The following is a 27,967-nucleotide window of genomic DNA, read 5'->3' on the forward strand; positions in this document are numbered from 1 at the left end:
TTTAAATCATGATTATGATATTTCTTTGACCTGAGACTGAAATTTATAGTGAGACAAATTTAAAACGTGATCATTGTGTTTCCCTAAGGCAGTCTGTAAGAGATCTCCTTCCACTTGCGTAGATGGTCCTTTCAGTATGACTTAGAAAACTCAAACATGAAATCTACATCTGTACTATACACTGCAAGCCATCTAACGGTGTGTGGCGGAGGGTAATCTGGTACCAATAACTGATGGTCCCTTCTCTGTTTCACTCGCAAATGGTTGGTGGGAAGAATGGCTGTTGGTAAACCACTGTATTTGCTCTAATTTCTCGTTCTCACTGTGGACATTTTTGTGAGACGTATGTGGAAGGAAGTAAAATGTTGCCCCACTCTTTCCGAAAAGTTCTCTCTCGAAATTTCAGTAGTAAACGTTTCCGTGATACACAACGCCTCTTTGGTAATGTCTGCCATTGGAGTTTTTACACGCCTCTTGAACGCTCTCGCTCCGCCTGAACGATCACGTAACGAAACGCACCGCTCTTCGTTGGGTCTTTGTCTCTCTCTCTATCTCTCTCCGTTTCTCTCTCTATCTCTCTCTCTCTCTCTATCTCTCTCTCTCTCTTTCTCTCTCTCTCTCTTTTCTGACAGTCCTACCTGGTAAGGACCCTAGATGGATGAATAACACTCAAAACTCAGTCGAACAAGCGCCTTTCACACGACTAGGTTCGTGAATGAGTTACATTTCCTTAAGATTCTTCTTGTGATTCACAGTCTGGTGTCTGCTTTTCCTATTACAGTATTTGTTTTACGTGGTCATTACACTTACGGTCGCATTGGGTATTTACTCCTAAATTTTTTTACGGTAGATACTGTTTCCAGCAATTTGTTATCAATATTACAGTTGTGTACTAGCGTATTTATTTTCCTATGTACCCGCAATATGTTACATTTATTTACATTTAGCGTGAGTTGCCAGAGCCTGCACCATCCATCAGTTCCCTGGCGGTCATTCTGCAAATCGTTACTATCTTCTGGCCTTGTTAAGTTGTGACAGACAACCACATCATTTGCGAACAGCCTTATAGAGCATCCAAATCTTCGCTATAGATCATTTATATGTATTGTAAACAGTAAGGGCCCTATCACACTCTCTTGGGATACTCTAGAAATTACATTTACATCTGTCGATTTTATTCCGTTAAGAGCGACGAGTTGAGTTCTATCTGTAAGGAAGTCTTGAATCAAGTTGCTAATCGGGTCAGATAGTCTATAAGCTTGTATTTTCTTTTCACTGATCCGCGATGCGGGGCTGTGTCAAGTGCCTTCCTGAAATCACGGCATGAACCTGAGCGCTGTTTTCTACGGCAATGCGGTTTGGTTGACAAAAATATTTACTTTCAAAGTCTTTGGACGCTTCTCTCGTTGCTCTCCTTTCGCTCGTTTTCGCTTCGTTCAGCTTTTACTTGTCAGCTAGGTTTCGACTTCTCTTGAATGCGTGATGAAATTCCCTTTGTTTAAGCAGAATTAAACCACGGTGCGCCTTTCCCATTCCTTAAGACCTTGCTCGGAACATACTCTCTGAGGCATGTTCAACGACGCTTTTAAATTTTTGTTCATGTGTGCTCGACATCTTCGTCCTCAACACTTAATATCTGACGTTGGCTACTCAGATAATTTGCAATTTGTACTCTGCCACCGTTGATAAACAAAATTATTTTCCTGCCTTTCTTAACACTCGTTGTAAAACCCGTAGTCATAGTTGCTATAACAGCCTTATCTTCCTGTACATTATCTCATTCGGTAAGTTCAGGTCTGTTTGTTTCTAGGAGTTCTAAGACGTACGACACTGCCGTAATGAAACAAATGAAACAATGAGTCGAGATGTTCAACTCTTTTGAACATATTAGGATGATCTACGTTACATGGGAGGAAGGTGTGTGTGTGTGTGTGTGTGTGTGTGTGTGTGTGTGTGTGTGTGTGTGTTGGCTGGTGGTTGGTGGGTGCGTCGGTGGGTGGGTGAGCTTGCGCGTGTGATAACTAGTAGCTTGATTGCATCCTCCATCTCTTCATATTCTTGGCCAGTCTTTTCAACAGATATGTTGCGAAATTTTTCTCGCAGCCCAAAGGCGTATAGCTTAATGCCATAGTAGTTACTCGCTTCAGCTAAAGTCTCTTGCTGGACTAATACGAGCTTGCGGAATATTGGACAAGCTATGGGACTTTGTTCAGTACTTATTTTATTTTATTTACACGTGAAGTTCCGTAGGACCAAATTGAGGAGCAAATCTCCACGGTCATGGAACCTGTCAGTACATGAAATTACAACATAAAAGTAACAACGGATAAAAATAAACGTTTATGAACCTGAGAAAAGTCAGTCCATAAGTTTAAGTAAACGCATTCAACAATACAACAAGAATCAGCTTAATTTTTCAAGGAACTCATCGACAGAATAGAAGGAGTCACCCATGCGGAAACTCTTCAGTTTCTATTTGAAAGCGCGTAGGTTACTGCTACGAGTTTTGAATTCGAATGGTAGCTTATTGAAAATCGATGCAGCAGTATACTGCACACCTTTTTGCACAAGAGCGACAGATAATAACATGTCTTTCTCAATGTGACGGTACCATCAACTGTAAGTATAACTTCGGGAGTAACTCAAGAGTGGCTAGAAAGTAACAGGACTGTTGTTATAAAACATTAAACATTAGAAAACATACATATTTAGTCAATAAACTTCTCTCCTCTATCTCTACAATCCTCCGTGCGAACTTTCCAGTTTTCCCAGGATGGCGTCATGTAAATTTTTATGTTATTTTTTGAATAGCTATATTTTTCGTTTATTTTTGGATGATTTGCGGCTTACAATATTCAATCTCTCTACGACAACACTGTGTTTAGTAACCCCTGTTTCCGTTTTGATGCGCGTTATTAACTCAGGATTATTTGTTGCTACGAGTTCAAGTGTATTTTAACAAACGTTTACTACTCGCATGGGATCATGAACTAAGTGCTCGAAATAAATTTCAGAGAATGCGTTTAGCACAATTTCGGATGATGTTTTGTTCAAAGAAACCCGCCGAACCGAGGCTAGTCCAATTGCCTTTTTGGTATTCTAAACACCATCGACGAGTTTTGGATGTACGAGGTGCATTCAAGTTATAACACATCCGATTTTTTCACAATCCTGAAAAAATATGGTATACGCGGTTTGGCTTGAAATACGCGTGCTCTTGTTGTGAATGCCTGAGAGAGAGTGGGCAGCACTATACGGCACACAGAATTCTAGTGGCAGCGACGAGTGTAAGGACTGATTTTGATACTTAATATGGCCACATTTTCATTATTAGAACAGCGTATAATCCGTTTTTTTGTTTTCATTTTTTTTAATATGCGTGGTTTGACAGCCATTGAAATAAAGGGTGTTTCACAATGTATATACAGGTTTCAAGGGTATGTATCATTTCTAGCACTCAACTTGCATTTACAAAAGAGGAACTCAAACAGTCTTGTTTCCGTACCCGTGGGCAAAGGGAACAGTATGGAACGACCAAGCGTGACTGAAGACCAAATGAACATGTGAGAGTCTTTCTTGCGTAGGCCAAAGAAATCAGTTCGGAAGGGAGGTCGTGAATTCGCAATTCTAGTGATGTCTATGTGGAGACTTAAAGGGACGCTTACATCGACGTCCTTATGTTTGCAGTTGCTACAAGGTCTGAATCCTACAGACTGTGTTTTACGTACCAACTTTGCAAACGAAATATTGATGCGTGACGATGATGATTTTCTGGATAGTGTCTTCTTAAGTGATGAATCGACATTTCATCCAAGCTGTCATGTGGACACGAATAGTGTTCGCCTCTCGGGGTCAGAAACTCCCCATGAGATGGTACAGTTGCAACGAGACCTCACAAAATTGAATGTCCTTTTCTGGCATATCCCGGTGGAAAGTTTATGAGCCTTTCTTTTTCGGTGAAGCAACTATAGCTGGCGTTTGTTATACTGATGCTTTAGAACTATGGTTCTCGCAACTGGAAGAAGCTGCATCACAGAACTTCATTGGGCAGCAAGATTGTGCCCCGCATCGCTGTAATAATTCAGTACCCTATTGGCTAAAGGACGCTGTATCTGACGGCTGGAGCCGACCGCTGTGGCCGAGCGGTTCTAGGCGCTTCAGTCCGAAACCACGCGGCTGCTACGGTAGCAGGTTCGAATCCTGCCTCGGGCATGGTTGTGTGTGATGCCCTTAAGTTAGTTAGGTTTAAGTAGTTGTAAGTCTACGGGACTGATGACCTCAGATGTTAAGTCCCATAGTGCTCAGAGCCATTTGATCGCTGGATTGGCCGCAAGGAGCCAGATGATAGACCTTCTTTTGCATGACTTCTACATTCATACACCTTTTTACCTGTGGAGGTTCATAAAGGATCGTGTGTATATGCCCTCATTGAAACTCATCTACCAGACTTTAGAAACGGCATTGTTCCAACAATTACTCCAGTCACATTAATCAGCATTTGGGAAGACCTCGCCTATGGACTCGATGTGTGACGAATAGTGCTCAAATTAATCACTTGTTCGGAAAACTGTATGTGTTGCTCTTTCATTTGATGAATTATTTATAATTGTAAGGTCAATGTAAAAAATGCAGTAAAACCATAAAACCCATATATTCATTTTGAAACACCATGTACAACGGCAGCTGAGTGACAAATGTGATGGTGTGTGTCACGGAAGTCTCTAAGGGGATTTCGTGGGTGCAACAGTTCAGAAAAAGTACAACGCCATGTGGCAACAAACCAACATAATTCCGGACTTACACCAGGCGGTCTGACAACAACACCGTCGATTGGAGGAGGTTGTTTATCTACATCTACATATATACTCCGTTGGCCACCAAGTGGTGTGTGGCGGAGGCGCCAAAGTCATATTCCCCCCACCCTCTGTTCCTCTCGCGAATCGCGCGAGGGAAAAACGACTGTCTGAAGGCCTCAGAACGAGCTCTGATTTCCCTTATCTTTGAATGGTGATCATTGCGCGATTTGAAACTTGGTGCTAACAATATATGCTCTACATCCTCGGCGAAGATCGGATTCTGGAATTTAGTGAGCAGCCCCTTCCGTTTAGCGCGTCGTCTATCTGCAAGTGTGACCCACTTCAAACTTCCTATGAGATTTGTAACGCTCTCGCGATGGCTAAATGTACCAGTCACGAATCTTGCCGCTCTTCTTTGCACCTTCTCAATCTCTTGAATCAGACCCAACTGTTAAGGATCCCATACAGACGAACGATACTGGACCAACTAAAGTAGTGTAAGCTATATCCTTCGTTGAAGGACTGCATCGCTTCAGGATTCTACCAATAAACCGCCTTACCTGTTACTTGTGTAATCTGATAGTTCCATTTGAGAAATTTTCGAATAGTCACACCCAGATACTTGACGGATGTTACCGCTTCCAAAGACTGGACATTTATTTTGTACTTGTACATTAATGAGGATTTTCGCCTTGTTATACGCAGTAGGTTACATAACTTCCAGTCATTACACCACGCATTTATTTTCTGCAAATCCTCGTTGATTTGATCACAACTTTCATCTGATACTGCTTTCCTGTAGCCTACAGCATCATCAGCAAACTGTCTAATGCCGCTGTCAGCACCAGATCGTTTATGCAGATCGTAAAAAGCAGCGGTCCTATTACGCTGCCCTGGGGCACACCTGTTGTTACTCTTCTTTCTGTTAAAGTCTCCTCATTCAGGACGACATACTGCTCCCTGTCTGTTAGAAAACTTTCTATCCAACCGCATATGTCATCGGACAGACCGTAAGCGCGCACTTTTTGGAGCAGGCGACAGTGCGGAACTGAGTCGAACGGCTTTCGAAAGTCGAGAAATACGGCATCAACCTGGGAGCCGGTATCTAGAGCATATTGTAAGTCATGCACGAAGAGGGCCAGCTGTGTCTCGCATGACCGCTGTTTCCAAAAAGTATGCTGGTTTCTGCAGATGAGCTTCTCAGTGTCTAGAAAATTCATTATGTCTGAACACAAAATATGTCCCATGATTCTACAACAAATCGATGTCAGTGAAATTGGCCGGTAATTATGTGCATCCGATTTTCTGCCCTTTTTATAGATTGCTATGACCTGGGCCTTCTTCCAGACCCGTGGAAGTTTCCTCTGTTTCAACGATCTGTGATAGATGATGAATAAGGATGGTGCTATATTTGTAGCATGGTCATAAAATCTTAGGCGGATACCGTCTGGGCCAGATGCCTTCCTGGCGTCTAACGATCTTAACTGTTTTACAAGCCCAGATACACTAAACACTATGTCAGCCATCCTTGCATTTGTTCGATAACTGAAATGGGGAATGGTGCTGCAGTCCTCTACCGTAAACGAGTTTTTGAGAGCTAGGTTTAAAATTTCGGCCTTCTCTTTATCATCGTCCATTACATTACCCGTACTGTCAGTATGAGAAGGTATTGAATTGTTTGTAGCGTCCATAGATTTTAAGTACGACCAAAATTTTTGGAGATGAGTTTTAGAATCCGCAGATAAAATATTGCTTTCAAATTCGTTAAAAGAATCTCTCATTGACCTTTTGACAGCTGCTTTCATTGTTGTTTTGGAGAACCGCCGAATGAGTGTGGTACACATCGCGTCCAAAGTTGGCATTTCCGTAGGATCTGTACACACGACCCTGAAGACCGGAAGACCTCCACATGGGTGCCACGAATGCTGACGGATGACCACAAGCCTGTGTGAGTGGCTTGTTGCCCGGCAATGTTCACGTGCGATGACGGCATTGTAACGTCCCCTTAGAAAACTTAATGAATTACTGTGCAGATAAACCTCTTACATTATTTGATTTTCAAACAGCTGAGCAGAACTGAACGTACTCAGACATTTCGCTCTTTACCTATTCTGATCAACACTAAACTGACACACAATATTTTTAGCTCAACGCAATCTGACTTTCAATAATCCCTACAAAAGAATGGCCCTGACTAACATTAACCTATACCTTTCACAAATCACTTACCTCACAAAAATCTTCGTTACTCGAACTACTGCAATACAGCGAGCCCCAATACTGCCAGCTAAATAAAAGATTCTAACTACTGAAGGCACTAACTACTGATAGGCATACTTAGCAAATGAAAGATTTTGATAGAGAACAAACAATGTATTTACCTTAATAGCGTTCAAAAGTCATAATACATATATACCAGTTCATGACATCTAGTCTTACAAATTTACTGTCTCTGATGCACACACGTCCAGATCATCCGCTCTCAAAACTCCGCCATCTCACTCCCCACATCCACCACTGCTTGCAGCTCACCTCCAGCTACGCAACGCTAAGCGCTGTTAACAGCCAACTGCCCAGCACTACAATACCAAATATTACTCCAACAATGCAAACTAACCACAGCCGTCACACAGCACAGTCATTTTCATATAGAGCGCTACATGGCGTTACCAACGTAAAAACCTAAACAGCCTACTTACCGCATGAATGGGGCTTCCTGAATGGGACTACCTTTTCATCCACTGTAGCAAACATTTAGACGTGAATGTCGTTTTCCAAGACTCAAACGAAGTGTCAGTCACCTCCACGGAAGCCCACACACTCACCGTCAGCAAAAAATTTCGGGTGAACGACACTTATGAGGGAATGATTGTGGTCATGTTCTGGGACAATTATGGCGCAATCCTTGCTCCTTTGCGTTTCTAAGTGCACTACAGAGACAGGTACATCCTTCCAAGATGTTTTGAAGAACAAGCTCACTCCAGTCTACCTTGGAAAACGGTCGGAAAAGTCTCTGCATGTGCTCTTTCACCACGACAACGCACCAGTGCGTCGGGTGAACGAGACGCTGCCATTTCTGGGTGACAGAAACTTTGAGCTAGTTTCTCATGCTACCTACTCACTCGAACTGACTCCTAACAGTTTTAGGTTACTCCCAGCGACGAAAGACACACTGTGTGTCGTCCGCAGCTCGTGGTCGTGCGGTAGCGTTCTCGCTTCCCGCGCACGGGTTCCCGTGTTCGATTCCCGGCGGGGTCAGGGATTTTCTCTGCCTCGTGATGACTGGGTGTTGTGTGATGTCCTTAGGTTAGTTAGGTTTAAGTAGTTCTAAGTTCTAGGGGACTGATGACCATAGATGTTAAGTCCCATAGTGCTCAGAGCCATTTGAACCATTTGAACACTGTGTGTCGCCGTGTCGCTATTGCATCAGCGATTTTCCAGTGATGAAGCGCAGAGGCGGTAGAGTGATGGCGCTGACGTTGTAAAAAGTATGTAAGACTGCAGGGAGATTAAATCGCGAAGTTTCACAGTCTCCGTGTCATTACGTAGTGAGAACAAGACAACAGTTTCCAAGAACGTTGGCAAGCGATATATGTCGAATGCGCGATTGTCACGTAGCCGGACTGCGATTTAGTTTACAACGATGATAACAGAATGAGAATATTAAGAAACCTCACATGCCCATTTTTTGCTAAAACTGAGTTACCATAGGTTTCGCACAATAAACATCTTAAAAAAAGGCACTCCGTCTTCAGGCCACAAGTGGCCCATCGGGACCATCCGACAGTCATATCATCCTCAGCTGAGGATGCGGATAGGAGGGGGGGTGTGGTCAGCACACCGCTCTCCCGGTCGTTATGATGGTTTTCTTTGACCGGAGCCCTTACTATGTCGAGTATCTCCTCGATATTGACCATATAAGCCGATCATAATGTAGAGGAATCCCATATGTTCTGGAATTTTTGTGTTGTAAAATCTATACTTTCACGGCCGGAAATGTCACAATTAATAAAATGTTTCGGGTTATTGTGCGTGGCCGAATGGCTTTAAATTTAAAACTCGATGGGGACGAAATGTTGGGTTTTTGGGTCAAACCATGTCGACCACGGCATAGAAGGTTGTTTTGTTGTGGTCTTCAGTCCTGAGACTGGTTTGATGCAGCTCTCCATGCTACTCTATCCCGTGCAAGCTTCTTCATCTCCCAGTACCTACTGCAACCTACATCCTTCTGAATCTGCTTAGTGTATTGATCTATTGGTCTCCCTCTACGATTTTTACCCTCCACGCTGCCCTCCAATGCTAAATTTGTGATCCCTTGATGCCTCAAAACATGTCCTACCAACCGATCCCTTCTTCTAGTCAAGTTGTGCCACAAACTTCTCTTCTCCCCAATCCTATTCAATACCTCCTCATTAGTTACGTGATCTACCCACCTTATCTTCAGCATTCTTCTGTAGCACCACATTTCGAAAGCTTCTATTCTCTTCTTGTCCAAACTGGTTATCGTCCATGTTTCACTTCCATACATGGCTACACTCCATACAAATACTTTCAGAAACGACTTCCTGACACTTAAATCTATACTCGATGTTAACAAATTTCTCTTCTTCAGAAACGATTTCCTTGCCATTGCCAGTCTACATTTTATATCCTCTCTACTTCGACCATCATCAGTTATTTTACTCCCTAAATAGCAAAACTCCTTTACTACCTTAAGTGTCTCATTTCCTAATCTAATCCACTCAGCATCACCCGATTTAATTTGACTACATTCCATTATCCTCGTTTTGCTTTTGTTGATGTTCGTCTTATATCCTCCTTTCAAGACACTGTCCATTCCGTTCAACTGCTCTTCCAAGTCCTTTGCTGTTTCTGACAGAATAGTAGGTAGGAGCATTTTATTAACTGTGACATTTCCTGCCGTGAAAGTTTACATTTTACAATTACTATGATCCCCCTTGAAAATGAAGTCCACAGATGGGGCCGAAACGTGGGGGTTTAAGGTGAAGTCCGTTCAACGGCGGCATAATTTTATTATTTGTGATTTTCCGTGCTTTTATGTAGGCATTGTAGCACCTAAGCTGACGAGGAACCCCACAGGTGCACAAGATAAGAACTTTCTCAAGATGTTAATGTGTCACCACGGTTTTAAGCGGAGGGAATAATCTATATTGCCTCCTGCTCATTGGTGTAATCGATCTTTATCGTTATTGGTGGTAAAATGTTGGACATTGGTGATGCTGGTGACAATTGTCAGGAAATAAGGAAGAACAAGACGAACGCAGTGGAGTCTCCGAAACATACAGCCATAAAACTAGGAAGAATAAAGAAGGAAGCATATATAAATCGGAAAGCAAGTAGAGTGCAATCCAGACAACCTGGATACGAATGCAGATGAGCTCTAACCTGAAACTTTATATTGCTCCAAGATCAAGGTCCAGTTATCACTGGTACAAAGGCAGTTACAGTTGAGGTAATAGTGTGTAAGAGGCGTGCTGATAGTCTTCAAGAAATTACATACAGATAAAGCGCAAACTGAAATTGCTTTTATTACTGGAGGTCTCTTGTTTGATTTTATGCAGAACCAGCAATTGTATCAGATACCAACGCAAGACACGTTTTACGAGGGTTGGAACTTGATAGTGGCAACTATTTATTCACAACCGATACAAATGAGTTACATGTTTGCACCTGTTACTGTCCTTCAGAGTAGTCTCCAGCGTTGTGTAGAACCCGTTGCCAGAGATGTGGAAGGCGTAGTATACCGTTAGCAGAGCCTGTTCTGTTGGCGATGCGAATGGATCAGTCGAAAGTTATGGCGATTCTCGTGTACGACTGTGATGGTTGAGCCGTGGTAAAAATTGCTAAGAATGCGCCGCAGCGCGTAGTGTGAAGCAGTCGCCCTCCGTTTATGGCGGTGGCGCCGCTGTGTCAGTCGCAGCTTTGGTGTCTCCCTCTGGTGGGAAAGGGGAAAGGTTGCCTGTTCACGTGCATTTAAGGGGCGCTATGAGCTCGCCAGGGGGAGTCAGTCAGTCGGAGACAGTTGGTCAGCCAAGTGAGTCTGGGTCTGTCTCTCGTCCGCATTCGTGAGGCGGTTCGTGTCTGTCTGTCGTCCGGAGTGCTAGTATATGTTAGGCCGCCAGTCTTTTCGAGTTTGCTCAGGCAATGGTCATTGGCGGTTGGATCGATCAGTTGGTCGGTAGCGCACTGAGACACAAGATGACTTGTCCGTCTTGGAGCGTCGGCGCATGTGAGGTCGCCACGTGAGTCCAGTGGGCCGCGGCGTATAGCGAGGCGTAGTGGCTTCGCGGCCGACACGAGAGCAACAGGAGTCAACCCACGACATCGGTCTGGCCGGTGCGAGCTGCGACGCCGTGAGACGGGAGATCGGCGCGCCTTCCTGCGCCCGTTGAAGCGGCTGGCAGCGGACGGTTCGGGAGAGCGTTTTGGGGGTGCTGCGTCAGGTCTTCGCCAGACATCGCAGTTATTAGACGTTAAGTGATTAGTGATATGTTGTTTCACTTACTTGCTAAATTTTACTTGTGTTCTTGGTCAATCTCGTCCCCAGCTTGCTCGTCTGTCTCTCGTCCACATTTGTTAGGCAGGTAGTGTCTGTCTGTCTGTCTGCCATACGTTAATAGCTGCCTCTGTCATGTTTGTCGGATTCGGTGTTAACGAATTTCTAAACTTAAGGTGTAATGGCCGAATTCCTGAAGTATGTTTTTATCTTGCCTATCATCTTGAGAGGTGGTATATCTGTAATGTAGAGGATGTTGTACACTTTATGTAAGTCTGAATTTCATGGATTTTATTTAAATAGTAATTTTTGTAAAGTTGCCACCCTTCCACCGTAAGAGTCCTTTTAAAAACAAATTGCACTTTGGGTGGCAAATAATTTCTTAGTGTCAGTGTTTGTACCATTTCCATCCCTCTTACGGGGTGCATAGTTAAGGTGTTGTGTGAATTGTTAAAAATCTTTTAGTTTAAAGCAATCTAAGATGTTGCAGATTTGCACCAGTGTATTTTCTCAGAGGTAGTTCTGAGCTGTCGTGAAAGGGGGCCGAAGCTTCTCAGCCCGAAGGCTCCTACTGTAAAAAGAAAAGAAAGAAGTTGTTATTCTGCCTCTGAGTAGTTGTAACTTGATATTTAGAGGGTGCTTTCTGATTGTAATTTTAAATCTGTTTTAAAAAGACTTTTAGGAATAAAATTCACATTTCTTAAAGGTTATTTTATTTTCAATCAGTTACTTCCTGGCAAATGCTTCCACGCTAACTAGTGTGATTAAATGTGTTAATGGTCTTGGTGAATCGCTAGTAAATAAAGTAAATTCTTTAAGAAAGGATTTTGAAAGTGTAAATCCACGGTTCAATGGTGTTATCCAAATGCATTACGTTCCTCCACGACTGACCATCAATGCACAATATTACTGTTCGTTTGTGGAGCATCACCTGCGACCAAGTTTGCAAAAGAAGCGGCGACACTTTCTGCCCAACCCACCCATCGTTTTGCACGACAATGCGCGGGCGCATGCAGGGCAAGCTGTGGCTGCTCTGTTCGGTCGATGGGACTGGGAAGTACTGTACCACCCACCATACTCCCCGGACTTAAGTCCTTATGACTTTGATTTGATTCCGAAGATGAAGGAACCACTTCGTGGCATTCGCTTCAGAACTGTTCCAGAGATTCAACAGGCAGCAGACCGCTCCATTCGCAGAATCAACAGAACAGGCTCTGCTAACGGTATACTAAGCCTTCCACATCGCTGGCAACGGGTTCTACACAACGCTGGTGACTACTTTGAAGCACAGTAACAGGTGCAAACATGTAACTCATTTGTATCGGTTGTGAATAAATAGTTGCCACTACCTAAGTTCCAACCCTCGTACTTAGGTCAGCTTTCAGTAAATGTCTTCAATGGGCATTACGTACATAATGCAATCTCAGGGTTTTATCTCTGTCATGAAGGAATAGCACGAAGGAGCGCAATGAAGTCTATTTCCTTTTGGTTATATAAATAGAAATGCTGGACAACATGTCAACCACTTGCACTTGTTCTCCAGCTTTTATCGAGGCCAAAATAAAACCCTATAATGGCGAGGTTTTGTTTTATGCTTGTGGCACAGGGAAGATTTCAGTTTTATTACCCATTATTTTCCAATAAGACGCCACTCTTGGCTTCGAAATGGTAGAGATTTCATCATGATAAAAAGAAAAATTAGAAAGGTGGTACCTGAAAGAATATTAATAAAAGAGTCCACGACAAAGATGAAATATCAAGCGAAAATACCAAAAACAGAAGAGGTCTAAATGGTAAGGAATGTTTACCGAAGTTGTACCGAAAGAATGTTATTTCCGTTAAAACTCAAGTAAATGCTACACAGAGAAATAGCAAATAGGACTTTCATGTAACACAATTCATGCACTTCTGTTATTCATATGAGAGCCTTGGTATCGTTAAAGTTGGGCGTTTCACTGATGGAGCATAAGAGTACACACTGCAGCTAGCTGATCCGTTTGTAATTCCATCAAGCCCTGTAAGTCCCGCTTATGAAGGTCGTGTGTCTAGAAATGAATATACATAACCTGCGGATATTACTGTCATTCCCACCGAAAGAAGAAATCATCCATAACTTCTATTTTGACATATGCAACTGGACAACATGTGTTAATGAAAGAATCATGTATGGAGTATAATGCCAAAGAGAATAAAAAACAGGCACAGTCTGTTTGATTTTTGTCCTTATTAACAAGAAAGTGTGAGTTATGATTGATATTTATTTATTAAAAAATATTGAGAAAGCCCACATGTTTACTACAGAAATTTTAACTTAGCGTCAAGAAAATGTATCAAGATTGTCTAGAGTGCATTGGCATTGTTCCCTCTATATTTATTTTAACGAAAAATTAGAAGCGCAATTTCAGAATAATTTTTAAGATCTGGAAAGTCTTTTGTGTTTCCTGGAAAAGTTTTTATTTATTTATTTTTTTTGACACTTGAGGTTTCTCAATATTCCCATTCACTACAACGACAAAAGGTGAACAATATGGATTTTGTTTATAGCGTTGGCAACAACAACGACCATACATGAATGTCGTCCAATGATGACATTAAATGTAATTTCGTGTATCTCACTTGTCATAGATGCTTCGTCATGCACAATTCCGTGTGATGTTTCTGTAGCCGGCAGGAATCTTTTCTTGCCATAGCCGTCATAGCAATATCTCTATAAAAAATTGGCAAAAATTCACAAGTAAGTTTTGTAACATATAAGCGCAAATTGTGGAAGTGCAGGTATTGAAACGTATACAGTTCGCCTCGGTCTCCTTCTCAACCTTCTCTTTTGATACAATATTTCATATACTGTATTTCCATAATCGCTCGATGTTCTGCGAGTGAACAGTTGGATCCTCACAACACACGAATTCCCCTCTATGTTTCACAAATTAGTGTTCAAATCCTTCTTTCTTCAAAGTATTGTACGACTCTCAGGTGTCTGCAGTTACTTTGGTTCCGGACAAGATAAAATTCTTAGTAAGTTCTTAATAGGTTCGTTTACTCCTGCAATACACTTTAACAATGAAACATTTGCTACATTCTCTTTGTGTACCTCCAAACACCTAAGTCTGTATAGTTTCGTTCTTGAGAAGTCGTTCTTTGTCGTATTTTCGAGTTGTTTTGTAGGAATCATCTATTTCTACAGTCGTGTTGTTACCACCTGTAGGAGAACTGTCGTTAATCACAATTAACGGTAGTAATCTCAGATAGTGTCAACTGATAATACAGTTTCTGAAGCTGCGTTTTCCAATGTGTATTCCGAAATCCAGCAGGAAACCATGAGGATATTATGCTGTATTGTTAATTTCCAAGCATCGAACCACGTGTTTCTTGCAACTTCCTGGCACATTAAAACTGTGTGGCAGACCGAGACTCAAACTCGGGACCTTTGCCTTTCGCGGGCAAGTGCTCTACCAACTGAGTTACCCAAGCACGACTCACGCCCCGTCCTCACAGCTTTACTTCTGCCAGTATCTCGTCTCCTACCTTCCAAACTATACAGAAGCTCTCGTGCGAACCTTGCAGAACTAGCACTCCTGAAAGAAAGGATACTGCGGAGACATGGCTTGGCCACAGCCTGGGGGATGTTTCCAGAATGAGATTTTCACTGTGCAGCGGAGTGTGCGCTGATATGAAACTTCCTGGCAGATTAAAACTGTGTTGGTAGATCACTTTCCCGCGAAAGGCAAAGGTCCCGAGTTCGAGTCTCGGTCCGGCACACAGTTTTAATCTGCCAGTAAGTTTCATATCAGCGCACACTCCACTGCAGAGTGAAAATCTCATTCTGGCACGTGTTTCTTGTTATACATGCTCTTTTCCGACATTTGCTACAACATAACTGTAATGAGAACTCAAAAGCGCTCTTTTTTTAACCTAGTTTGACACTCGTCTGCCCATTACAATCCTGGCAATTTCTAGTGTCAATGAGTCGGCAGCAGATGGTACTCCCAACAGAAACCTAAAGGATTTTGCGCAGTACTAAATTTAGGAGTCAAATAACGCCACTTGAGAGTAATATTACTCGAAACTGTACTGGCTTCCGTCACCTCTGTAAGATAAGTGAAATTACATATTCAATTGCCAACGAAAGTCAATCAGAAACAAGAGCAAAACTGTGGCAACTATTTTGTAAATGTCTGGCATGTGTAACACAGCGCGAAACGATTCTTTAGTGTATATGTGGAGTTTGGCAGCACATTAAAAACGTTAATGAAGTCATCTTACGCCGCTGTAATTTGTAGGAGCAAAAGAAAATATACCTCCAAGATTGGAAAAGTTGAGTTGACTTTTCAACACGTCAGAATGTCTGTAATCCGCAAAGAAACTTCTCAAACGATTTACAATCGGCTCAATTACATTACATTGGCGTTTTATTATTTTATTTTCACATTAAAACGACACCAGACATTAATTTATTATTGGAAGAGTGGCTCGAAAATTGTGACATCGCTGCAAACAAAATCGATATCTGGCTCCATGACAGTCGCGCTTTCCATACACAGCACCGGTGAGATTCAGGGACTGGTGCCTTACACCAAAACAAAAACAGTCTAGTAAACAAGAACTCTAAAATGCATACTTTAAGAGTCGTGAGCAGTTTTTCATCTTGTATACTATGAAATATATCACTTCTACTTCAAGCTCTTTGCTTTCCATATTTCAGGATAATGTAGTGGGGACCAAAACAAGAAAACAGTATCTAGTGAACATGGACACTAAAATTCTTACGTTAACAACTATTAGCAGTTATTGAGTTATTCAATAGAAGAGGTGTTTTACACTAGCAACACTTTTTTTTTGGCTTTGGTCCTTACTACGTCCTCAAAAATATGAAAAGCAAAGTCCTTGCGGTAGAAGAGCTGTGATGTTCATAGCAATGAAGATGAACAAGTAATCGTAGCTCTTATGGTGTGCATTTTAGAGTCCTTGTTTATTAGACATTTTTTATTTGTTTTGGTGTAAGGAACCTGTTCCTAAATTTTGTACGTATTTTTTTGGGCACCCTTATGCCTATTACAGCAAATTAAGCAGTGGAAATATTTGCATTTACCACCGCCGAAAAAGGAAGGCTCAACCATCAGGGAAGGTGGTGGTGCTTTTAGGACTGTCATGACGTTGTGTTGTTTATGTTCGTAATGGATAAAGCGTCACAGGAGTCTGTTAGTAAAATATCCTGACGAGGTTACTGGAAGCTGCCAAGACAAAGCGTAGTTTCAAGCTGTCCGGGGGTTTCTATCTGCCCCCACAATAATACTCATCTCATTCTGCATGGCACACGGCCACACATGTTGGTTCTTTCGGCTATCAAAGTTTACCTCACCGCTGTATTCTCCTGAGGTGGCACCCGGTGGCTTGTTCATTTTTCTTTGGATGAAGAAACCATTTAGTGGCCTACAGTTTCAGAATGACGGTGAGGGGATTCCCGGGGACTTTTTTCGGTGTGTTAATAAAAAACAGAAATAAAGTACAGTGATCGAAAGGTTACCAGCCATTGACCTTCGTCTGTGCGAATGCGCACAGGTTGCCCAAACTCTTACGGGAATCGCCAAAGCGTGCGCGAGTAATGAGTGAATGGGCAAATGTCTATAAGGTACATCACATATGTAGAATTGTGGACAACTGGGAATGTGAGTCTCACGGGAGGCGTGCAAGGGATAAGTCCCTGCAGTCGCGCTATTCATCTGTGTCCTCGGTGGCTCAGATGGATAGTGTGTCTGCCATGTAAGCAGGAGATCCCGGGCTGGAGTCCCGGTCGGGGCACACATTTTCGGCTGTCCACATCGAAGTATATCAACAACACCTGTCGGCAGCTGAGGGTTTCAGTTAGTCATCATTTATTCCAGGGAAAAGCTGCACGGTCGACAACAGTAATCTGTTCTTTCGAGAACAGTTACTGTCTTCATATACGTGGTTACTTATAACATGTACAGAAAGCAGACGGCAGTTATAAGCGTCGAGGGGTAAAAAATGGAAAGTAATGGTCTTGAACAGAGTGATACGTGGTTGAAACCTATCCCCGACGTTACAGTGAGCAAGCAGTCAAGGAACCTAAAGAAAAGTTTAGAGTAGGAATTAAATTTCATGAAGAAGAAATGAAAACTTACAGGTTTGCCGATGACATTGTAATTCAGCCAGAGGCAGCAAAGCAGTTGAAAGTGCAGATAGTGTTTTGAAAGGACGATATAAGATGAAGATTAAGAGAAGTCAAACATGAGTAATGTTGTATAGTCCAATTAAATTAGGCGATGCTGAGGGAATTAGATTAGGAAACGAGACACTGAAGGCTGTAACTCAGTTTTGCTATTTGGGAAGGAAAATAGTTGACGATGGCCAAAGCAGAGACGATATAAAAGTAGACTGGCAATTCATGATTATGTGGTTTGTTTCCCTAATTGCAGATGTAGGTTCTTATCCTTTCCAGCTTTCTGTGTCGGTTACTTACTGACAGCAATAAAATATAGCACCTTACACAAATATATATATACACACACACACAGACACACAGAGCATTTGCTTGTTACAGTTAGTCAAACTCCGTGTCACGCATTATGATGCTACAGGACGTTGGTGTACTGCCTACTATATTCAAGGCAATGTAGTGTTCCCATAAGGTTGACTGCTTTGAAATTTTTCGTGGTAAGTTGCTATGGGACCAAACTGCTGAGGTCATCGGTCCCTAGGCTTATACGCTACTTAATCTATAATTTACGCCAAGGACAACACACACACACACACACACACACACACACACACACACACACACATGCCCGAGGGAGGACTCGGACCTCCGACGGGGGAAGCCGCGCGAACTGTGGCAAGACGCCCTGGACCGCACGGCCATTCCCCGCGCGGCTGACCGCTTTGAAAGTTGGAGGACCCTGACAAAAGAATGACGTGCACAAGAAACGGCTACTGTGAGAAAGAGATAAATAAGGCGCTACACCATAATAAATTTTGAGCTTATACTGAAAAAGAACCAGCTGAAGGGAATGGTTTCCTCCCATTCGTAGAAACAATCAGAAATTGCATCAGGCGAATGTTAAAGAGACACGGTGCTATTGCAGTATTCAACAGACAGTATGGTTGCAAAAGATTAAATAGGTAAAAAGACGAGGGCTAGTAGAAACCCTTGGGTAACAGAAGAAATATTGAATTTAATTGATGAAGCAGGCAAAAAGGAATACAAACGTCTCAAAAATGATATCGACAGGAAGAGCAAAATGGCTTAGCAGGGACGGCTAGAGGACAAATGTAAGGATGTAGAGGCTTATCTCACTAGGGTTAAGATAGATACTGCCTACAGGAAAATTAAAGAGACCTTTGGAGAAAGGAGAACCACTTGCATGAATATCAAGAGCTTTGATGGAAACCCAGTTCTAAGCAAAGAAGGGAAAGCAGAAAGGTGGAAGGACTATATAGAGGGTCTATACAAAGGCGAGGACAATATTATGGAAATGGAAGAGGATGTAGATGTAGATGAAGATGAAAGAGGAGATATGATACTGCGAGAAGAGTTTGACAGAGCACTGAAAGACCTGGGTCGAAACAAGGCCCCCGGAGTAGACAACATTCCATTAGAACTACTGACGGCCTTGGGAGAGCCAGTCCTGACAAAACTCTACCATCCGGTGAGCAAGATGTATGAAACAGGCGAAATACCCTCAGACTTCAAGAAGAATATAATAATTCCAATCCCAAAGCAAGCAGGTGTTGAGAGATGTGAAAATTGCCGAACTATCTGTTTCAGCGGAAAAATAGTAACACGAATTCTTTACAGACGAATGGAAAAACTGATAGAAGCCGACCTGGGGGGGAGATCATTTTGGATTCCGTAGAAATACTGGAACACGTGAGGCAATACTGACCTTACGACTTATCTTAGAAGAAAGATTAAGAAAAGGCAAACCTACGTTTCTAGCATTTGTAGACTTAGAGAAAGCTTTTGACAATGTTAACTTGAATACTCTCTTTCAAATTCTGAAGGTGGCAGGGGTAAAATACAGGGAGCGAAAGGCTATTTACAATTTGTACAAAAACCAGATGGCAGTTATAAGAGTCGAGGGGTATGAAAGGGAAGCAGTGGTTGGGAAGGGAGTGAGACAGTGTTGTAGCCTATCCCCGATGTTATTCAATCTGTAAATTGAGCAAGCAATAAAGGAAACAAAATAAAAATTCGGAGTAGGTATTAAAATCCATGGAGAAGAAATAAAAACTTTGAGGTTCGCCGATGACATTGTTATTCTGTCAGAGACAGCAAAGGACTTGGAAGAGCAGTTGAAAGGAGGGTATAAGATGACATCAACAAAAGCAAAACGAGGATAATGGAATGTAGTCAAATTAAATCCTGTGATGCTGAGGGAATTAGATTAGGAAATGAGACACTTAAAGTAGTAAAGGAGTTTTGCTATTTGGGGAGCAAAATAACTGATGATGGTCGAAGTAGAGAGGATATAAAATGTAGACTGACAATGGCAAGGAAAGCGTTTCTGAAGAAGAAAAATTTAACATCGAGTATAGATTTAAGTGTCAGGAAGTCGTTTCTGAAAGTATTTGTATGGAGTGTAGCCATGTATGGAAGTGAAACTTGGACGATAAATAGTTTAGACAAGTAGAGAATAGAAGCTTTCGAAATGTGGTGCTACAGAAGAATGCTGAAGATTAGATGGGTAGATCACATAACTAATGAGGAGGTATTGAATAGAACTGGGGAGAAGAGGAGCTTGTGGCACAACTTGACTAGAAGAAGGGATCGGTTGGTAGGACATGTTCTGAGGCATCAAGGGATCACCAATTTAGTATTGGAGGGTAGCGTGGAGGGAAAAATCGTAGAGGGAGACCAATAGATGAATACACTAAGCAGATTCAGAAGGATGGAGGCTGTAGTAGGTACTGGGAGATGAGAGTAGCATGGAGAGCTGCATCAAACCAGTCTCAGGACTGAAGACCAGAACAACAACAAACAATGGTTTCGTTGATATAGGACCAATGAGCGTTCACTGTTTGTTACAGAAGGTGTATATAAAATCCTTGCACGTGCGGTCAAGTGTTCCAAAGATATACAAAAAGGAAGCATTTACGCTCAACTTAAGGAATACAATACCAATTGTCGTCGGGAAGCACGGATAAATCGATGTAGCAGATCACTCACTGGAACAATGGAACCATTAAATCCACTTCTCCGTTACTTGATGTTTATCAAGATCTAATGATTATTGTTCTGTGATGTACAGAGAGGTCAAAGAAATTAAGAATAACAAAACCAACGTTGCCAGAAAAGGAGAAGGATTGAAAGTCGGCAAGTTGTAGGCCTTAGTGCCAAATAAATCAAACATCTCCAAGTCTTTTTCACTACAAACTCTACAACACACACCAGCGTGAATCTGCTAGTTTAGGCAGCGATCTTATAACTTCAGTACCTGTCACCTGCGCGGATACATATAAACAGTTCGGCTTGCTGAACTTTCTTGTGTAAGATCTGCTACTTCAGCCTTTAGAGCCTCTGATGATATCTCCAGCATTAGGAGACGAAACGTTGGTCACAGAAATATGCCGTTGACCCCGGATTAATGCTCATAAAGCAAAGTTAACCAAACACGGTGTGTCAGTTGTTTCGAATCAGATGCTTATAAACATGCAGTGCAGGCCAATAATGAGTGCTACTTTCGCAGACGTTTACGTCAAAATTATCGACGTTTTTGAAAAATAAACTCTGGAAGGATGTTCGCTTGACTTTGTACGCTCATTTTGAGTTGATTACAGGAAATGTAATATGAGCTATATTTTATTTAATGTGCATTTTCTTTTCCAAAAGAATGAAACACTTCTAAAAATCACATTTTGTTGCGTTAATTTATTATAAGGAAACAATGGAACTGGTGTAAGAACTGTAATGTTTGGGTATACAAACTACACTCCTGGAAATTGAAATAAGAACACCGTGAATTCATTGTCCCAGGAAGGGGAAACTTTATTGACACATTCCTGGGGTCAGATACATCACATGATCACACTGGCAGAACCACAGGCACATAGACACAGGCAACAGAGCATGCACAATGTCGGCACTAGTACAGTGTATATCCACCTTTCGCAGCAATGCAGGCTGCTATTCTCCCATGGAGACGATCGTAGAGATGCTGGATGTAGTCCTGTGGAACGGCTTGCCATGCCATTTCCACCTGGCGCCTCAGTTGGACCAGCGTTCGTGCTGGACGTGCAGACCGCGTGAGACGACGCTTCATCCAGTCCCAAACATGCTCAATCGGGGACAGATCCGGAGATCTTGCTGGCCAGGGTAGTTGACTTACACCTTCTAGAGCACGTTGGGTGGCACGGGATACATGCGGACGTGCATTGTCCTGTTGGAACAGCAAGTTCCCTTGCCGGTCTAGGAATGGTAGAACGATGGGTTCGATGACGGTTTGGATGTACCGTACACTATTAAGTGTCCCCTCGACGATCACCAGTGGTGTACGGCCAGTGTAGGAGATCGCTCCCCACACCATGATGCCGGGTGTTGGCCCTGTGTGCCTCGGTCGTATGCAGTCCTGATTGTGGCGCTCACCTGCACGGCGCCAAACACGCATACGACCATCATTGGCACCAAGGCAGAAGCGACTCTCATCGCTGAAGACGACACGTCTCCATTCGTCCCTCCATTCACGCCTGTCGCGACACCACTGGAGGCGGGCTGCACGATGTTGGGGCGTGAGCGGAAGACGGCCTAACGGTGTGCGGGACCATAGCCCAGCTTCATGGAGACGGTTGCGAATGGTCCTCGCCGATACCCCAGGAGCAACAGTGTCCCTAATTTGCTGGGAAGTGGCGGTGCGGTCCCCTACGGCACTGCGTAGGATCCTACGGTCTTGGCGTGCATCCGTGCGTCGCTGCGGTCCGGTTCCAGGTCGACGGGCACGTGCACCTTCCGCCGACCACTGGCGACAACATCGATGTACTGTGGAGACCACACGCCCCACGTGTTGAGCAATTCGGCGGTACGTCCACCCGGCCTCCCGCATGCCCACTATACGCCCTCGCTCAAAGTCCGTCAACTGCACATACGGTTCATGTCCACGCTGTCGCGGCATGCTACCAGTGTTAAAGACTGCGATGGAGCTCCGTATGCCACGGCAAACTGGCTGACACTGACGGCGGCGGTGCACAAATGCTGCGCAGCTAGCGCCATTCGACGGCCAACACCGCGGTTCCTGGTGTGTCCGCTGTGCCGTGCTTGTGATCATTGCTTGTACAGCCCTCTCGCAGTGTCCGGAGCAAGTATGGTGGGTCTGACACACCGGTGTCAATGTGTTCTTTTTTCCATTTCCAGGAGTGTAGAAGAAGCTTGTAATATTTCTGGCTTTAGCTGCCTTCACATCTAGGTTCAAAATTCTCACCTCAGACGGTTCAAATTGCAGCATTAAGCAGCTGACGTAATAAGTAGTGTGAGGTACCAGTAGAATGTCTTGACCGCGTAGTAAAGATCTCCCGAATCGTAGTCCTTCACTGTGACAGGCTGCTGTGTTCGGAGGCGGCGCACCGAAACACTAATTTGTATCATTAATATTACAAAAACTACGCAGTAAATGTCATGGACATTCAAATTTAGGCTATTGAAAATGGCAGGGTATCGTCCACTAATTTCAAAAGTCATAGTAATAAGCAAAACTAAGATCAAAAGTTAAACGAAAAGTCATACGAAGCACTTCTAGTATCTCAGTCTCCCGTCTAAACTGGCCTGCCAAGTAATGTGTTTTACTCTACCTAATCACTCCGAAACGACCAGTCATAAGGTACAGACGCGTTGTCTGGTACGGTCAGTTGTGGTTCAGATCTATAAAGAAGTGTTAGGTCTAGAACAGTCAAAAGAATAAGTAAATGTGTGGTAAATTACCGGTGTTTAGAGAGGAAACTTGTGGAAATGTTAGTGATGTGGCGGTGGATGAAGGTTGTAATTCGCAGATTCTCGTGTTATGCTGGAATAAATACGAGTGGCATCCCAAAAAATGGGAAATAAAGTGAGAGAAAAGATACAGAAATCAAGTTCGGAAGTGAAACGTGGACAAGTACTAAAAAGCAAGAGAGTAGAATACAATAGGCAGAAATGAAGACGAATTAGGGGCCGTACAAGGTTAGAGAGACTAAGAAACGAAGACATAAGGCCAGAGCTGGGGATGTGTGCTACAAATGGAAGATCAAGTGTAATCGACAAAGCTGGCCAGAACTTCTCAAAAAATGCCACGTTCAAGACTACCAAAACAAGATCCGTAGGAAGACCAAGGAAAAGATGTCTGGACGCTTAGAACACGGTACAGGCCTATAACTTAGACCATGACGAAAGCAGAAGAAGAAGAAGAAGAAAAGGAAGAAGTAATAAACAGTCACTGAAGTAGTACTAGTCCTCGCTAAGAGTTCATTATACCCTCAAGACAATGGATCTACGTGATGTTTTCTGTCAGGGATCATCTACAGAAGCCTGTAGGTTGGCGAACTTAACCAGAAACCTTATGCATTTGACTCAGAGCAGTGAAAGGAGTTAGGCACTTCATGTGTACTGCATACTCAGTACAAATGAGAACAGTGACATGTAATTTGTGGTTATAAAGAAGAGGTAGATATTTGGAAGTTTCTCGAAGTAAAAATTGTTTTACACTGTAATCTCGAATGAGTGTATGTGTTCAGATGATTTATGGCGGTCCCTCATCGTTGCAGAAAGCGAAAAATGTGCAGTTGTATGATGGTCTTATAATTACTATTCTGACTTTTGTATCCTTTATGCTTGGCCTTTATTCGTATCTTGACCTTTACAACGACCATTATGTCCACAATCAACTTTGTAGCTACTGATGTTGCCCCTCCTTCTTGAATGTGATCTGTCGAAGCAGACCACGTGACAGCACGAGTAAGGCTCACCACTCCATCTTGTTTTGTCCTTCAGCAGTTGTCCCAAATTCGTTGTACATGGTTTTGCTCTGTCTATCCATGTCTTCCAAGGCCTCTACGTGGCCATTTTGTATTTTGGTACCAGAGCACCCTTGACCATTGCTCTTTTCATTGTAACGACATGTGCAACCTATTCTAGAATCCTTCTCATCAAACGAGCACGCATTACGCGCTATCTTGGAGTACACAGAGATGAAAAATTGAATTTCCACGAACACATAAGGCTGACAACAGACAAAGCTGAAAAAATACTCCACAAACTGGTGAGGCTAAATTCAAAACATTACAGATTACCTCTACCAGTCATACGTACATACCACTGTGCGCTCTTTGAATCAGTACTGAGCTTTGCAGCTAGCACGTGGGCACATAGACTGAACGTGGTCACCAATAAAGCATCCGTCAGACGAGGGCAGAGAAGTGTCCTACTTAGGCTATCCGGAGCCTTCGGTACCACCTCAGCGGATGCACTGTGTGTGGTGCTCGGAATATGCCCCATAGATATCACGATCAAATACAGAGCTGCAAGGTACTGGTTAAAGGTGGGGAGACTTGATAAGGTACACACAATAACCGGTGTGCACATAGAGACGATACATCACCTTAGAAGTTGGCGTTTGGATACATGGCAAGGTGAGTGGGATGTAAGTGATAAGGGACGTAGGCTGCACGACTTCCTCCCTGACATAAGCGGTTGAGAATGAGACATATCGATCCCAGCCGCGGTATGGTACATTTCTTAACCGGGCACGGACCTTATCCCACGCACTTAAACCGCGTGAGTCTGAGGCAGACACCTACATGCACATGCGGGGAAAAGGTTCCCCAGAACACACTGTCTTTTTCTGCGGGCAATACGCGAACGATAGACATTCACTACACTTAGATTACACAGATACAGACATAGATATATACACAGCAATAAGAGACGAAGAACAATGGGCACAATTAAACGCACTGACAAACAGTATTTCAAAAACAACACATGAAGAGTATATGCGGACACGACATCACAGACACGCCTATGTGCAGCGTAACAGAAATCTCCAGAGGATGGACAGCGATACCCACAGTGACAGCGAAAATAGTGAAAATGAGGAGGAACAGGAGGGGGAAGCTGAGGTGTGACAGTAAATAAGCAAATTGCTGGCATCTAGCCAAGAAAACGCCAAATGCTGTACAATGATGCGCACCTAATATAGTTAATACATAGGATTAGTAACAAATAGGATAAGAAACATTATTTCTCTGCTAATAACCATTTGTGTGTGTGTGTGACTGGCGGTCAACGGCTCGATGAAACCATTCCGAGGTATTCACCGTCAATCACACTCGGTGATGGTACTAACATATCTCTCATCTATCCTATCTTCTTTTTATATTCTTCTTAAAAACAACAAAATTTTATTTATATTTCAACCTCAAATTATTGTTATTTTGAATCATTCTTTGTAAATGTTGTAGATAAAACAAAAGGAAAGAAAACTGTAAAAAGATGAAAAACGAAAATTGTAAGATGTACGACCTGTTTTAAACATCAGGTAACAGGTCTATAATTTAGCAATAAATAAATAAATAAATAAATAAATAAATAAATCTTCCTTGTACTGTATAACAACATTCTGACAAACAATACTTTGGTTATCACTGAAATTCTAATGCTGTATGGAAACAACACAATTGCTTTCTGCTAGTTACTCTTGGTCTTGACAGTGTCTTGAAAAACCTTACACTGACAGACCATTTGATTTTTCTAGGTGCAAGACGTGCAGGGGAAGATGGAAAAAATAAAACGGACAACATATTTCTAAAAATTGTTTATTACACAAAACAATAAAACATCTCTCAAAACAATTGAGCAAGTTTTACTGTGCTAATCTATCGTAAGAAAACACAGACTTTGATGTAGGAAGAATTGGTGTCTGAGTATGTACAGGTGCAAGAGGTGAAGGAGATGTTTAGATTTGCAGTGATAAATGGTGTGCCTTTACTGAAGGAGTGAAGCGATGTGCTGGCGAATGACGGTGCTGGTACTGCTCGATGACTACGCCGGACCGGATACTCTAGTGGATGCCGTGGCCGTATCCGTATCCAGAACTGAGACCACCGTAGCTGCCACCGTAGCTGCCACTGTAGCTGCCGCCGTACCCATAGCCTCCGCCGTATCCGATGGAGCCCCCGTACCTCCCGCCGTAGAGACCGCCTCCGTATCCTCCGCCGAGGGACAGGCCGCCACCGTAGCCGCCTCCCAGTCCGCCGCCGTAGCCTCCTCCCAGGCCGCTACCTACAGCGACGACGGGGGTGGCGACCGGGACGGCAACGGGCTGAGGCACACTGACCGGGACGGGCTGGGGAACGGGCACGGGGACGGGCTGGGGCACAGTCACGGGCACGGGCTGGGGCACCGAGACGGGCACGGGGTGGGGGACCTTGACGGGTACGGGACGCGGGACGGCTACCGGGTAGGGGCGGGGCACGGATACCGGGACGGGCACGGGGTGGGGCACCGGGACGGGTCGGGGCACCGAGACGGGGTACGGCTGGGGCACGGGCACAGGTACCGGACGCGTGACGGTGACCGGCTGGGGCACGGGGACGGGCACGGGGACCGCCTGGTTGACGGTGGTCACCGCGACGGCACCGCCGCCGATGCCTCCTCCCAGACCACCTCCCAGGCCTCCTCCGAAGCCTCCGAGACCGCCTCCCAGGCCACCGAGACCGCCTCCGTAGCCGATACCGCCTCCGTAACCCAGACCGCCTCCGTAGCCGTACCCGCCGCCGTAGCCGTACCCGCCGCCGTAGCCTCCGTAGCTGCCGAGGCCGTAGCCCCCGTAGCTACCCAGTCCCAGGATGCCGCGCTTCTCTTTGGTCGTCGACGACTGCGCGGCACTGTCAGCGGTAGGTTGCTGGGCCTCCGCTGCCACCAGCGCCACCACCGCCAGCAGGCACACCTGTGGAGACAGAGGTCATCCGGGTCAGGTCTACGTGGTCCCATTTTCGCCTGCTCTCTTTTCTGTCGTACTGATATACGTCATTAAACAAGTACCTGTATCTGTGCTCTGAAAGCATTTGGGCCTGTTACATTTGCAATTTGAACGAGTCAACGACTGATCTACAGGAACTGTGAGACCACACGCACAATACCGAAAGTAAATGTAATTTTCGTATAGACAGTGCACCATGGTCTGCAATGGAGCTTCATATATTGGCGCTAATGACTCTTAACAAGATGCTGGCAGACGTCAGGCAGAAAATTAGAAACACTCACATGTTCGGATGCAAAATAAAAGACCACCTTATTAGCCATATAATAATGTATCAGGATATTTGGACACGAGGATGTAAACTTCACGTAACACATACACAGATACTCACTGTGAGGGCGCATAATATTCCGTATACCGAGTTTCACGGTATGGACGTATTCGGCAACTGGTAGGACGCCCAGGGACACGAGATTTTATTGCATGTAATCTTGTTCAATGTACCCTACTGGCCATTAAAATAGCTACACCGCGAAGATCACGTGCTACAGACGTGAAATTTAAACGACAGGAAGAAGATGCTGTGATATGCAAATGATTAGTTTCTCAGAGCATTCACACAAGGTTGGCGCCGGTGGCGACACTTACAACGTGCTGACATGAGTAAAGTTTCCAACCGATTTCTCATACAC

General features: G+C 43.7%; 1 protein-coding gene across 1 annotated transcript in view; it reads right to left on the reverse strand.

The window, feature by feature from the left end:
* LOC126424600 (cuticle protein 79-like) overlaps positions 1–27,017 on the reverse strand; it is a gene marked incomplete at its 5' end in the record, with an annotated part of 57,984 nt that extends 30,967 nt beyond the window's left edge. Inside the window, one exon of the mRNA XM_050087340.1 lies at positions 26,440–27,017. Within this exon, the coding sequence (XP_049943297.1) occupies positions 26,440–27,017 (578 nt within the window). The remainder of the gene's footprint in view (positions 1–26,439) is intronic.
* Positions 27,018–27,967: the final 950 nt, after the last annotated feature.

Source organism: Schistocerca serialis, chromosome 10 (genome assembly GCF_023864345.2).
Source record: "Schistocerca serialis cubense isolate TAMUIC-IGC-003099 chromosome 10, iqSchSeri2.2, whole genome shotgun sequence".
Taxonomy (NCBI): domain Eukaryota; kingdom Metazoa; phylum Arthropoda; class Insecta; order Orthoptera; family Acrididae; genus Schistocerca; species Schistocerca serialis.